Genomic DNA, 14,453 nt, shown 5'->3' on the forward strand with positions numbered 1-14,453 from the left:
GTCGGCTTTCAGGAACCAATCATAATTGTTTAGATGCGAAGAGTAAATATGTAAAATGCTTCTTTTGTTTTTTGCCATAAATATTCTCGACCTTCCTTGACCGGAAGTTCGACAACCGGAAGATGTTTTGCCTTGACTTGTGTTCCATTAGAGCCCATGAACAAGCGTTTACCCCACGTGTTTTGTACATGTGTCGCCTTGGATACGACCGTCAGGGGTGACGTCATTATCCAGCAAAGTAGCCGTCCTCCTGAAGAAGAAGAGTCTAGACTGAATAAAATTGCCAACATATACTACAAAGAACTATCAACACACTACATAGAGCGATCAATATGAAATACATGGGACATTCCACAAAATACATATGTACTACACATACTATACTAGCAAAAAAAGGAACTGTGAATGCTTAAAATGTGTTATAAAAATAAATGTGTATGACGTAGAACAACAAGGTTTTCAGGGACAATTTATTAACAGGTGCATTCCATTTTCCACGTTATGGAATCAATAAGTTCCGTTCAGGAGTGACGTAAACACAGCAGGGGTCAATACTGAGTTCACAAAGTTTTATTAAAGTGTTGCCTTTTAGACTTAGCGCCCATTTTTTTATATTCCTTTTTCTTACTAATAAGAACAGCATAAGTAGTATGACTTTTGTTACAATTAAAACTATGCAGTGCATCCAAATACTGCTTACGCATTTTTTTTACATGATCATTAAACCAGGGTTTATTATCTCTACTGGCACAGTAACATTTACATTAACAGTGGGCGTGCCATGTGACAGTTCTGTTAGCAAACTCCATAATGATCATAACAAGATGTCAAACAGTAAGAAGGAGATGGATACCAATCTATCCGGAGTATCTAATTTATTCTATGGTCTCAATACTGATGTCAAGAACAATTCGAAAGATGTAAGTGATTTAAAGAAGAAGGTTTCAGTAGTCAAGGAGAGTATTAACTCATTACCCCCACCTGACAATAGTGGTGAAAACCTCAGGATGGAGCTCACAGACCTTAAATGTAGGTTAATGAGACAGAACCTCTTATTTTATGGAATCCCAGAGGATGAGGAGGAGGAGGAGGAGGAGGACTGTGAGGGGCTAGTTACCACCTTCATACACAATAAGATGTAGGTCACGGCAGATATATAGTTTGATCGGGTGCATCGGATAGGTCCAAAGCGTAACTCACATCATGACAGAAGGAACGAGGACTCGAACTTCGACCCAGGACCAAGTGCGCGAGTTAGAGATCAGGAAGGGAAACCTAGGACCATTGTTGCGCGTTTCACTTATTTCAAGGAACGTAAACTTGTGCGGAAGGCTGCTCCGAAGTCCCTTAAAGGGCTTTCATACCGTGTATATGAACATGTACAATACCCAGCAGAGATAGAGCAAACAAGGAGACTGCTATACCCAGAGTTTAGGAGGGCTCGCAAAAACGGACAGAAAGTTTGTCTCGTGAAGGACAGACTGTTCATAAACGGGAAGGAGTTCACCCCCCCCCCCGCCCCACTTTTTTTTTACGAACATATGATATTGTTTGTTTATCAGAATGTTGATTGAAAAGGATGTAGATATACCGATCGCAGATTTCACATGTAAATATATATAAAGGTCTCTTTCGAGACATAAACAGGGAAATGGAATGGCAATTTTCATAACAAAAAACAATCTTGTTTATGATAAAAGTATAGTCAATATAAAACATGATACAATTGTATGGCTTAAAATGGATCATTCTATTACGGAGTGTAAAAGTGATGTTTATGCTTGTTGTACCTACACTACACACCGCGTGGAGGCATACGATCCCCACGTTTCGCGGTGGTGTTCTATAGTTTGGAGGGGAGGTATAAAAAAGTCAAACTGGGAAATGAGGATGTTACGACACGATTTCTCACCCCAAGAGATCGTGCTAAAATTGCTACGTTCGCAACACGATTTCTCACCCCAACACGATTTCTCACACGAAACTCGTGTTAGGAGTAGGCATATTATCCGTGATATTACTTTTCAGTGCAGCAGCTGGTATGGAGAGCTCTCAAGCATTTGTAATGTTTTTTTATTTTGCCCTCTTGTAATCATAAATACCAATATAGTTCACGAAAATTTGGATAGATACACATTCAACGAAACATTCAAGTCATGACACATGGTTTGAAACATGTACATGCAATGTAAATTTTACATTTCTGTATACGTGTATGCGTAATCTAAGTTGACAATGCGCGCAAACAACAAGTCTCCGAAAAAGATACAATGTTGTACACTGCTTCTGAAATCAAGGACGACACCGACCTCAAACGTTCTATCGACCAATCGACGAGCTAGATGCAGTGAGAAACAACCGTTCGGTTTGTGGGCGTGTTCTTTTTGAACATGGCTTGTTGACGCCGTGACAATTTTGATTGTAACACATCTTGAACGATAATATCAATCGGTCATAAATACATTATAACCTGTCTAAACCGGATGTCACCGGGACCAAACTTTCTGGCCGTTTTACATAGGTGTCCGGTTTATACAGGGTCGGCATTTTTTGAATACAATTGTGTCAACATAATCAACAGAGAAATGAATCAATAACAACGTATGTACCCCCAGATAAATCATTTTGTTATCGACAATATAATTGCAACATATTCTATGTTCGATCAAGGGCAAAGTGTTGGTGGTTGGTGATGTTAATAGTAGGTGTTCTACGGTAGACGACTTCATTAGATAAGATTCTAAAATGAATGGTGTGATTAACACACCTTCATTTACTAATTATATAGCTGATGTGGATCTACCTTCAAGGATAAACCCTGATTTGGTTGTGAATTCGTATGGTCTGAAACATATACAACTATGAATAGAGTCCGGGTTACGTATTCTAAATGGCAGACATCCGGGTATGTTTGGGAATGATTTCACATACTGTGGTCCTAAAGGGTATAGTGTTATAGATTATAGATTGACGACCTCTGACATGTTACAAAATTTATCATTTGTAGTTTTAATGCATACTCGGACCATGCGCCATTGCATTTTGAACTTAAACCCAAAGTTAATTAAATCGAAGAGACCACTGAGAAAGATATTAATAGAACAGTAACTCAGTAATGTAGATGAGCTGAACAAATGTATTCATCATTTTGATTTGAGTACCCATTCTGGTGTCGATGATAGTTTTGCGTTCCTGGCAGAGAAACATAATAATTTGATGTCAAATCTACACAAAGAAATCACATGTTACAGGTGTTAGCAGTACACGTACTTAAGACTCGTCGTCCTCAAGGATTGACAAACCATGGTTTGACAATCATTGTAGAACATTTTATAAAAGTTATATGATTGCGTTAAAAACAAAAATTCACAAATCCAATGAAAACCATATTAAGCTATGTACTTATAAAAGAATGCATAAGAAGACTGAATCAAATCTTAATATTTGTCTGCTCAATGTGACATGATTTAAGACATCCGCATTAACAATCCAAAGTTGTTTTATTCTAATTTGGGGGAAAATAAGCACCTTCTTTATATATTGGTACATGTACATTTATAATTAATAAGGGGCGTCGCCCCAGAAAAAAATGTGAGAATTTTCGCGGTTAAATTGTTGTATGCTATGAATGTTTATCCTTCTGTGATCAGCACATACACATATAATATTATATAGGGTGGTCGGGTGGTACAGCGGATATATAGCGCACTTGCCTTTCACCAAGGCGACCGGGGTTCGGTTCCCCGATCTGACGTGAAAAGGTATGGACCGGGACCGTTAAATGACTAGAGGGAACTGTTTAAAAAAGTTTTAAGCTTAAACATATTTTATTGCAATATAATTACAAAAGCATTGGGCACAAGTAATTGCAACTTATAAACGCCCTTTACAAATATAAATAGGAGAGAGAGAGAGAGACGAAAAAAATACATTCATCAGAATCCACCTTATTGCGGTAATAAAATCATTCTCTCTTACGATTGAACCACATGCATGGGGGAGGGGGGGGGGCAATTTTTTTACCTCAGTCTGTCATACTCTGGTGATTCAGTGTGGCCGATGGTCCGTGACGGTTGAATTTTCATGTATTCGGTACACGCGGAAGAGATATATATGAATATGAAACGACAGGCTCTACACGTTGTGTTTTCACAGCGAGTCTTTCTCGTTTTATGTTTCCTTTTTGTGTACGCGCTTGTGGCTTATACCGATTTATATAAGGACGCCATACACGTGATACAGACACGAACACACACAACAACGAGTTGGTCAGCCACTACTAAACCCGACAGGTCCACCGCTACGACAGGTAGGAAATACCACTCTTTCTGTTATCATATGTGACATTTCCTTTTCTCCCACACTTCACCGGTGCATCACCGTTTTTGCTGGAGATAGGTAATTAATCTGTCTTTATGTATCTTGCGAAAGCCAACTTACACGAGCTATTTTTCTGAAAACGTCCTCGTGCTGAACTCAAAACCTTAACATTGGGTCGAGATTTCTCTGTGTTCATCACACAGGATTGGTAGATTCTATTATTTTCCGACGCCTCTCAGGTGTATTACCATTTTGCTAGTGAAACGATAAACATGCCTTTGCCTGGGAAAATAAAATTAAATAAGAGGAGTGCAATATGTATCATGTAGAGAGTTCAATGTGTTATGTAGAGTGTTCAATGTGTTATGTAGAGTGTTCAATGTATTATGTAGAGTGTTCAATGTTCAATGTATTATGTAGAGTGTTCAATGCGTTATGTAGAGTGTTCAATATGTTATGTAGAGTGTTCAATGTATTGTGTAGAGTGTTCAATGTATTATGTAGAGTGTTCAATGTATTATGTAGAGTGTTCAATGTGTCATGTAGAGTGTTCAATGTATTATGTGGAGTGGTTATCTATCAAGTAATGATCAATGAACATAATGTGGAGTGTTCTACCTGTCAGGTAGAGTGATCAAGGTATCATGTGGAGTGTTCTATATAGTATTTATAACTCTCAATGTACCATGTGGAGTGTTCTACCTGTCAAGTAGAGTGTTCAACGTACAATGTGGATGCTCTATGAATTTAAAACTATCAATGTATATAATGTGGAGTGTGTCGTGTATTATTTAGAACTACTAATGTATATAATGTGGAGTGTGACGTATTATTTAGAACTACTTATGTATATAATGTGGAGTGTGTCGTGTATTATTTAGAACTACTAATGCATATAATGTGGAGTGTGTCGTGTTTATTTAGAACTACTAATGGATATAATGTGGAGTGTGACGTATTATTTAGAACTTCTTATGTATATAATGTGGAGTGTGTCGTATATTATTTAGAACTACTAATGTATATAATGTGCAGTGTGTCCTGTGTTATTTAGAACTACTAATGTATATAAGGTGGAGTGTGTCGTGTGTTATTTAGAACTACTAATGTATATAATGTGTAGTGTGTCGTGTGGTATTTAGAACTACGAATGTATATAATGTGGAGTGTGTCGTGTTTATGTAGAACTACTAATGTAAATAATGTGGAGTGTGTCGTGTGTTATTTAGAACTACTAATCTATGTAATGTGGAGTGTGTCGTGTATTATTTAGAACTACTACTGTATATAATGTGGAGTGTGTCGTGTTTATGTAGAACTACTAATGTAAATAATGTGGAGTGTGTCGTGTGTTATTTAGAACTACTAATGTATGTAATGTGGAGGGTGTCGTGTATTATTTAGAACTACTAATGAATATAATGTGGAGTGTGACGTGTATTATTTAGAACTCCTAATGTATATAATGTGGAGTGTGTCGTGTAATATTTAGAACTACTAATGTTGTATATAATGTGGAGTGTGTCGTGTTTATTTAGAACTACTAATGTATATAATGTGCAGTGTGTCCTGTGTTATTTAGAACTACTAATGTATATAATGTGCAGTGTGTCCTGTGTTATTTAGAACTACTAATGGATATAATGTGGAGTGTGACGTATTATTTAGAACTTCTTATGTATATAATGTGGAGTGTGTCGTATATTATTTAGAACTACTAATGTATATAATGTGTAGTGTGTCGTGTGGTATTTAGAACTACGAATGTATATAATGTGGAGTGTGTCGTGTTTATTTAGAACTACTAATGTATATAATGTGTAGTGTGTCGTGTGTTATTTAGAACTACTAATGTATATAATGTGGAGTGTGTCGTGTGTTATTTAGAACTACTAATGTATACAATGTGTAGTGTGTCGTGTATTATTTAGAACTACTAATGTATATAATGTGGAGGGTGTCGTGTGTTATTTAGAACTACTAATGCATATAATGTGGAGTGTGTCGTGTGTTGTTTAGAACTACTAATGTATACAATGTGGCGTGTGTCGTGTGTTATTTAGAACTACTAATGCATATAATGTGGAGTGTGTCGTGTGTTATTTAGAACTACTAATGTATATAATGTGGAGTGTGTCGTGTATTATTTAGAACTACTAATCTATATAATGTGGAGTGTGACGTGTATTGTTTAGAACTACTAATGTATATAATGTGGAGTGTGTCGTGTATCATTTAGAACTACTAATGTATATAATGGGGAGTGTGTCGTGTTTATGTAGAACTACTAATGTAAATAATGTGGATTATTATTTAGAGACTACTAATGTATATTATGTGTGTCGTGGTAGTGTGTCGTGTATCATTTAGAACTACTAATGTATATAATGTGGAGTGTGTCGTGTTTATGTAGAACTACTAATGTAAATAATGTGGAGTGTGTCGTGTGTTATTTAGAACTACTAATGTATATAATGTGGAGTGTGTCGTGTATTATTTAGAGACTACTAATGTATATTATGTGTAGTGTGTCGTGTTTTATTTAGAACTACTAATGTATATAATGTGGAGTGTGTCGTTTATTATTTAGAGACTACTAATGTATATTATGTGTGTCGTGTATTATTTAGAACTACTAGTGTATATAAAGTGGAGTGTGTCGTGTAATATTTAGAACTTCTAATGTATATAATGTGGAGTATATAATGTGGAGTGTGTCATGTATTACGTGGACTGCTCTATGCATTGTGTGAATTGTTTTATGTATCAAATGGACGCCGAGAGTTCTTTGAATTTTGTTGAGGACATTCTAATATGGCTACCACACCAAACTGTATATCAAGTTCAATAATGCATTCCGTTAGCATTAAACAACCCTGTCCCAAAATAATAATCCTCCAATATTTCTCAAACATGATTGAGGTACATGCACTCTAAATTTAAGGAAAAAACCCATTCAATAACTGATTAAAAATGATTTTATCTGTCCATTTTCCAAGCTAAATAAAAGTCACAATTCAGGAAAAAAATCACGATTTATACTTGTAAATTACATAAGGTTGGATGTCCATGGAAATGCATTTGTCTAGAAAAATGTGAGAACATGCTTCAAATCTCGAGAATGATGACATGTATTTTGATTGGAAATTTTACAATAATTCATCAAGCTAACAAGACTTTTGATACAAGTCAAGCAATATTACCTGAGTGAGAACCTGTAGTGAATGGTGTACAGGTAAAAGTCGCACTTGCTTTGCATGCTTTTTTCCAACCTCGGTCAGCCTTGTCCGCTTTGTGCTCAGTCTGGATTTATTGAGGGGAAATATGGGGTGTAATAAGTCCCGAGTGACGAGAGATCATGCAATAACTGACTTACTGCATGCTTCCCAGCTCAAACAAAACAGAAAAAAATGTTCAGCTGGACAATCTTTTTACCTACCCTACACTGCAGATAATTTACATGTACCTGTGTGAGTGAGTACTAATCAGAACCAGGTAAGTTTGTCTTATTCTCAATAGCCCAGACTGAGTGTATCCTTCATAATGGATACAAGTGTTTTTTCGGATGATGATGGTTTGGGGAAATTTCTATTGGAACCGTCACAAAGTTATTCTGATATAATGGATATCAGTACACAAAGTCTTTATGAAGGAGTTAGCTTCAAAAGGAAAAGAAATCGTAGGCCATACTGACAACCTTACACTGGAGGATGAGAAACGTCTTTGGGAGACAGGTACACTGTATGCTCGATGTATAGAATGTTGTACTATTTATATGAAGTAAGATGAAACGATGGATGAATGAATGAATGAATGAATTGATTAATTAATTTCACAAATTGATTCATTTATAATTGATTGTTGTACTGAAAAAAAGCAGACCAGGAAATTAAAATTACAATGTAAAAAAAGGATATATCATTAAGGTGGCTCCACACATCGTCATCAGCGTCCATTTTCGTGACGTACTTACGGAAAAAACTACAGCTCGGACTCAATTATCTTGATCGAAATGTGCATGTACACCGTGTCGTCATTTCCGTATTGCGTATCGGGCATTCAATATCGTAGTGCAAATTATAGTTACACCTGGGCCGTTTTCGTTTAAACGGTCAAACCGATCGGACCACTGTTGTTCGTTTATTAAATAAGGTCGGACTTAGTAATCTTGAGAAAGCATTGCAATGCCTGCATACACATTTGCAGGTCCGCAAGGATTTATACCCGAAATTGTTACATTTATAAACGGTCAAACCGGTTGCTCCGCATAAACGAACAGGCCCCTGGTAAACAATAGTACACGTGCGTGCCGATGATATGTCAACACCCGATATCGAGATTTTATCGGGAAATGTATAATCACACGTACTTCAGAAATAAAGCTTTCCAATTCATAGACATAAACAGACTCACAGGAAGACCGTGACATGAGACCAAACGACCTCAAGAAGGTCATATAGGAAACGCATGGAATGCGGACGTACCGCCCTCACATGTGCATTTCACGTGCTTACACGAGTTCATAAGCTTAAGGTCGTTTCGATTTTCGCTGTTGAGGGAGTTTCGCTCTGTCGATTAAATCGTGTTTACAAATGTAGTCTACTGACTCTGTGAAAATAACGTTTTGTAAAATATCAAGATACCTATGAAATGCATGTGTGAGTGCACGTGAGAACGGCATACCATGCGATAGCCTCTGGTCACATATGTACCTGACGTGTAATTATAAATATACCGTGAGTTTGCGGACTGTGGAATGATGTCCAAAGTGTACATGACTGAGGGTAATTTGGTTCCATTAAAGAACAGTAAATTGATAATTTTGATATCATATTTTTGATTTGTTTCCATCATTTTTGTTATATGTAAACAGAGGCAACTGTCATTGTGTAAATGTCACCCCATCGCAAAAAGTTCCGATTTTTTTTCAAGGAAGATGACTCTCACCCGGATCGAAGTGATTGTAAAATGTAAAATAAAATAATTATAAAGCCATAGTGTATATTTTGTTCAATTTCCCTTTCTATATGTATAGATCTTTGTGTCCTGTTTGCTTTTAGCTTGTAGATAATCACTTTTATCCGTACAAATTCAATAAAAAACACTTTGTGTAACATGTGTTACATATTTTGCGATAAATAAAATATTTGTAGGGTTAATTAGAAATGCTTCTTTTCATTTTATTATTGTTGTTATTGTTCCGTACAATGCCACACACACAAAACCTGGAAAACATTAAAATTGACGAAAATTCAATTTTTTGGTATTTTTTCCAAAAAAGTCCCCAAACGATCGGGATGTTAAGATTTTCATAAAATCAACTCTACATAGTTGCATAACCATTATATGAAAGTTTCAACGAATTTTGCTGGTTAATTGCGAAAGTGTGGAGCCACCTTAAATTATTTTCTCCAATGTACTCTCCACTTGATGGTTGTTATCTCCCCCTTTTTTCCTACAGGTAGTTCTGTTACACGCCATCCCCTTTCATGGTCATGTGATCATGATTGGCCATGAAAGGGGATTAGGTGTGCAGTGGACTGTGGCAGCAAGTGATTTATTACCCACACTTTTCCTTTTTGAGAGGTGGGAAGTATGCAGTGAATGCAATTATTTTGGAGATTTGACACTTTTTCTTACAATTTCTCAACGAATGCATCTCCATGGACAATCCAACCTTATGATATTTACAAGTATAAATGGGTTTTTTTCCTGAATTGTGACTTTTATTTAGCTTGGAAAATAAACACATAAAAAGTTAGATTTTCATCAGTTATTGAATGTTTTTTTCTTGAAATTTACTGTGCGTGTACCTCAATTATGTTTGAGAAATATTGGAGGATTTTTTTTGTTGGTGACCGGAATTGTTTAATGCTAACGGAATGCATTATTGAATTTGATAAACAGTTTGGTGTGGCAGCAATATTGGAATTGGGCGTGTAATGCATTATGTTGAGCGCTCAATATATACTAGCGGAAAAAGAAACTGCATGCGGAGAATTGTTATAGAACATATATTACCAACTGTATATACATGAAAATTCACACACATGACCGAGTATGACACATACACACTCTCCTTGTGCCATTGACAGTTTTCCCCGTGCAGTTTGCTCTCTATAGACGTTGACCAGTTTGCACGTTTTTCTCGTCCAGCCATGCAATTCGACAAGTTTATTTTTCAACTGTTGGGTCACTCTGTTGAGACCAATGAACAGTAAAAACAGCATTAATTTTGTGATTAATGCTATGCCGAGGCTCGATGAAAATGGCCGCCTTCGGATTATTGGTATGCTTCAAGCTGTTATGGGCCAAGCCGTTGTCTCTACACGTTTTCATGTCCATCGAAACACAATCCGGAACTTGTGGAGACATCAACAGTATGGTCACGTCGGCGATCGACCTCCACGTGTGACGTCACGTCAACAGGACCACCATATTAGGCTTGTACATTTGAGAAATCGCTTCCAAACGGCAAGTTTGACTGCACGGACAATCCCTGGGTTGCTACCAATAAGCCCGAGAACTGTACGAAACCGATTGCGTGAACGTTCTTCTGCCACGTCATCGTGTAGCACGTCTGGACTGGTGCAGAAGGCATCTGCGATTTACTCGACGGGTTAGGGCAGGCATTTTGTTAACGGACAAGTCGCGAGTCCACCTGCATAGTAGTGACGACCGTTCCAGAGTGTATCGTCGCGTTGGAGAACGTTTCCGTGACGCGTGTGTGGTACAACGACGTTCTTTCGGCGGAGGCAGCGTTATGATTTGGGGCGGCATCACAGCCAACGGGAGAACGCCTCTGGTGGTTGTTAACGGGAATTTGAACGCGCTACGTTACCGTGACATGATCCTCCGGACCCACGTCGTTCTATTCGTGCAAGGGCAGCAACGTCACATTACGCTACAGCAGGACAACGCCAGGCCACGCACAGCTCGTGTCGCTATGGACTTTCTGGCCCATCAGAACGTTGATGTGTTGTCCTGGCCTGCTGTATCCCCCGATCTGTCGCCCATTGAACACGTCTGGGATGAAGCGAAGCGCAGATTACGGGCATTACCTAATCAACCAGTGACGTTGGCTGATTTGGCTGCAGCGTTGGTACAGATCTGGAATGCCATCCCACAAGCATTCTTGAACCGTCTGATAGGCTCCATGCGTCGACGTTGCCAGACTTGCATTCAGGCAAACGGTGGATATACGAGGTATTAACTTTGTGAACTCAGTATTGACCCCTGCTGTGTTTACGTCACTCCTGAATGGAACTAATTGATTCCATAACGTGGAAAATGGAATGCAACTGTTAATAAATAACAAATAAATTGTCCCTGAAAAACCGTGTTGTCCTACGTCATACACATTTATTTTTATAACACATTTTAGGCATGCACAGTTCCTTTTTTTGCTAGATTAGTATGTGTAGTACATATGTATTTTGTGGAATGTCCCATGTATTTCATATTGATCGCTCTATGTAGTGTGTTGATAGTTCTTTGTAGTATATGTTGGCAATTTTATTCAGTCTAGACTCTTCTTCTTCAGGAGGACGGCTACTTTGCTGGATAATGACGTCACCCCTGACGGTCGTATCCAAGGCGACACATGTACAAAACACGTGGGGTAAACGCTTGTTCATGGGCTCTAATGGAACACAAGTCAAGGCAAAACATCTTCCGGTTGTCGAACTTCCGGTCAAGGAAGGCCGAGAATATTTATGGCAAAAAACAAAGAAGCATTTTTACATATTTACTCTTCGCATCTAAACAATTATGATTGGTTCCTGAAAGCCGACGATGATACCTACGTCATTTTAGAAAATTTACGTAATTTTCTCCGCGACAAAGACCAGAATGAAGCCATTTATTTTGGACGGAGGTTTAAACCTTTTGTAAAACAAGGCTTTATGAGTGGTGGGGCAGGCTATGTGCTTAGTCGACAGGCGGTTCGATCTCTTGTACAGTACGGAAATTCTACTACTTCCTATCTGAACTCTAAATGCGAACCCACAACATTTATCGGCGAGGATGTTCAGCTTGGCCAGTGCCTGGAAATGGTGGGAGTGAAGGCTGGAGATACACGGGACTCCGAAGGAAAGGAGAGATTTTTTCCACTACGACCAGAAGACCATATCGTACGGGGAAATATTCCGAAAAATAGCTGGTACTGGTCTCACATCTATTACCCACACTTACAGGTAGGCATTACAGGTAGTCACACATCTGGTCCGAGCCCAGGGGCTGATCCTGGATTTTCAGTTAGAGGGGGCGCAACGGGCGCGTATATAGCTGGTGAAATACAAGTAAAGAAATATATGGCATCTTGTATTTACTTCATTTTACTGGCAGAAACGGATCAGTGCATTTTGAAAATATTTGTTTGAAAGCTTATGTCTGTATATTGCTCGCGACGTCAACGGAGGAAGCTTAAGGCCCTGTGCTAGCGCTGAAAGTGTAAAATGTAGAAACGTTCTGGTTCATATTTAGAATGTTATTGGCTCTTACACTCTCTTTCAAGTTTACAATGTAGAATTTTTGCCTATTTGAAGCCCGCCCAAACATCTCTGGGTTTATACAGTATATATACCGAAAAAACTGTTTGCACTTTGCACAAATTACAAATACCGCGCCAAACATTTGGGTATATGACGTCATCATTTTTTGCTGTGTCTGATTTTTAGGTTATACGATATAACATGAAAAAGTCTAACATTGAGGGAAAAGGCAAAAGAAAATTATACTTGTGTAACAGGAAAGATGGTAGTGTAACGTGCTTCCACCGGGGATCGAACCCGCGAACCCAGACTTTCTTGTCGGATGTTCTACTGCGTGTGTGAGCTAATTAAATAAAGGGAAATTCCCCTAGCTCGAAAGTCATCCTCGATATCCAGGGGTTACGCTCATCTACACTAAGGGGAGCGAAAGTGAGCGTAACCCCTTGATATCGAGGATGCGCGAAAGTAAAAGGCGACCGAATGTTACGTCAATTAATATATGCCACACTTGTATGGATAATATAATTAAATAAAGTTTATACTCGCTACTTTTTTTTTTTAATATTTTCTTTCCAGGGTTGCAGTCGCACAGCGATATCCTTCCATTACATCACGCCTAACATGATGTATGCCATGGACTACTTTGTGTACAATTTGACGCGCTAGACTGTTTGACGTCGTACCTGACTGAAGATGACGCAACATCCGGTACTTGGCTTGTTGGTTGACGATTAAGCTGCAGCTACGCAAGGCCAATGACATGCAATAGAGCTAAAAGAGCATTATATTTACTCTAGTGACGTGGGGCTTGCGCGTCACGGAACGGAAGTCGGGTGCCTCGAAAAGTGTCACTCACATGGTAGCAATATATATAGTAACGTACTCTACCACGGACAAGGCTGATATTTTCAACTTATATTGTAATTTTTGTCTATTATGTGAATAAAAAATTTAAAATAGACTAAAATTGGCATATTCTTGGTAAAGTGGACTATGTGTGCGGCTATTTGTATTGTATTTGTACCAATTGGGCCATCCTAGATGGCATTGTTGTTCCTACATGGGAACAAACCAAACGATATTAAACTGTCACCTTTAAATCCTGCAGGGGTCTCTTTGTTTATGCAGAACAATCGGCTCGTCTGTTTTTAAATCTAATAGTTGCAGGCCTTGCAAGGCTTTGTGAAGGACCAACTGAAAACAGCATCGGATTACTAGGTCCGACCATATTTCATAAACGAACCATTCTGGTCCAACCGGTTCAACCTTTTGGATCGCGATAAACGAAAGCGGCCCTTAGTTACATATACATTCATATAGCCTGGAGTACTCGCCTCTATCATATATTGTTTTGTAGAGAGTCAGAATGTACACTATATTAAAAGCTATAATTTCTCCCGGACTCTGCACCACCTTCGTTGCTCACTGCATCCTGTTATTTCCTTTATTCAATAGTTGAGGTTCATCAATTGTATACACCGTAGATAATTTAAATCACATGTATGATTTATGAATCAAGTACATGTAGTGGAACTGGACTAGGTCAATCGCCGACAACAAGGTAGAGCCGCCTATAGTCTAAGAGTTCGGAGGTCCCAGATTCCAATCCCTGTCTGGACTATTACATTTGTCCTTTCCTTT

At 38.3% G+C, this 14,453-nt stretch overlaps 1 protein-coding gene across 1 annotated transcript; it reads left to right on the top strand.

Annotated features, from left to right (window-relative positions):
* Positions 1 to 824: 824 nt before the first annotated feature.
* Positions 825 to 13,478, top strand: LOC110452924 (glycoprotein-N-acetylgalactosamine 3-beta-galactosyltransferase 1-like). Its single transcript, XM_021501683.1, has 3 exons — positions 825 to 1,101; positions 12,109 to 12,515; positions 13,389 to 13,478. Exons 1-3 carry the CDS (start codon positions 825 to 827, stop codon positions 13,476 to 13,478), a joined length of 774 nt encoding a protein of 257 aa, XP_021357358.1.
* The last annotated feature ends 975 nt before the right edge of the window (positions 13,479 to 14,453 follow it).

This window comes from Mizuhopecten yessoensis, unplaced genomic scaffold (genome assembly GCF_002113885.1).
Source record: "Mizuhopecten yessoensis strain PY_sf001 unplaced genomic scaffold, ASM211388v2 scaffold6971, whole genome shotgun sequence".
In the NCBI taxonomy this organism is placed as follows: Eukaryota; Metazoa; Mollusca; class Bivalvia; order Pectinida; family Pectinidae; genus Mizuhopecten; species Mizuhopecten yessoensis.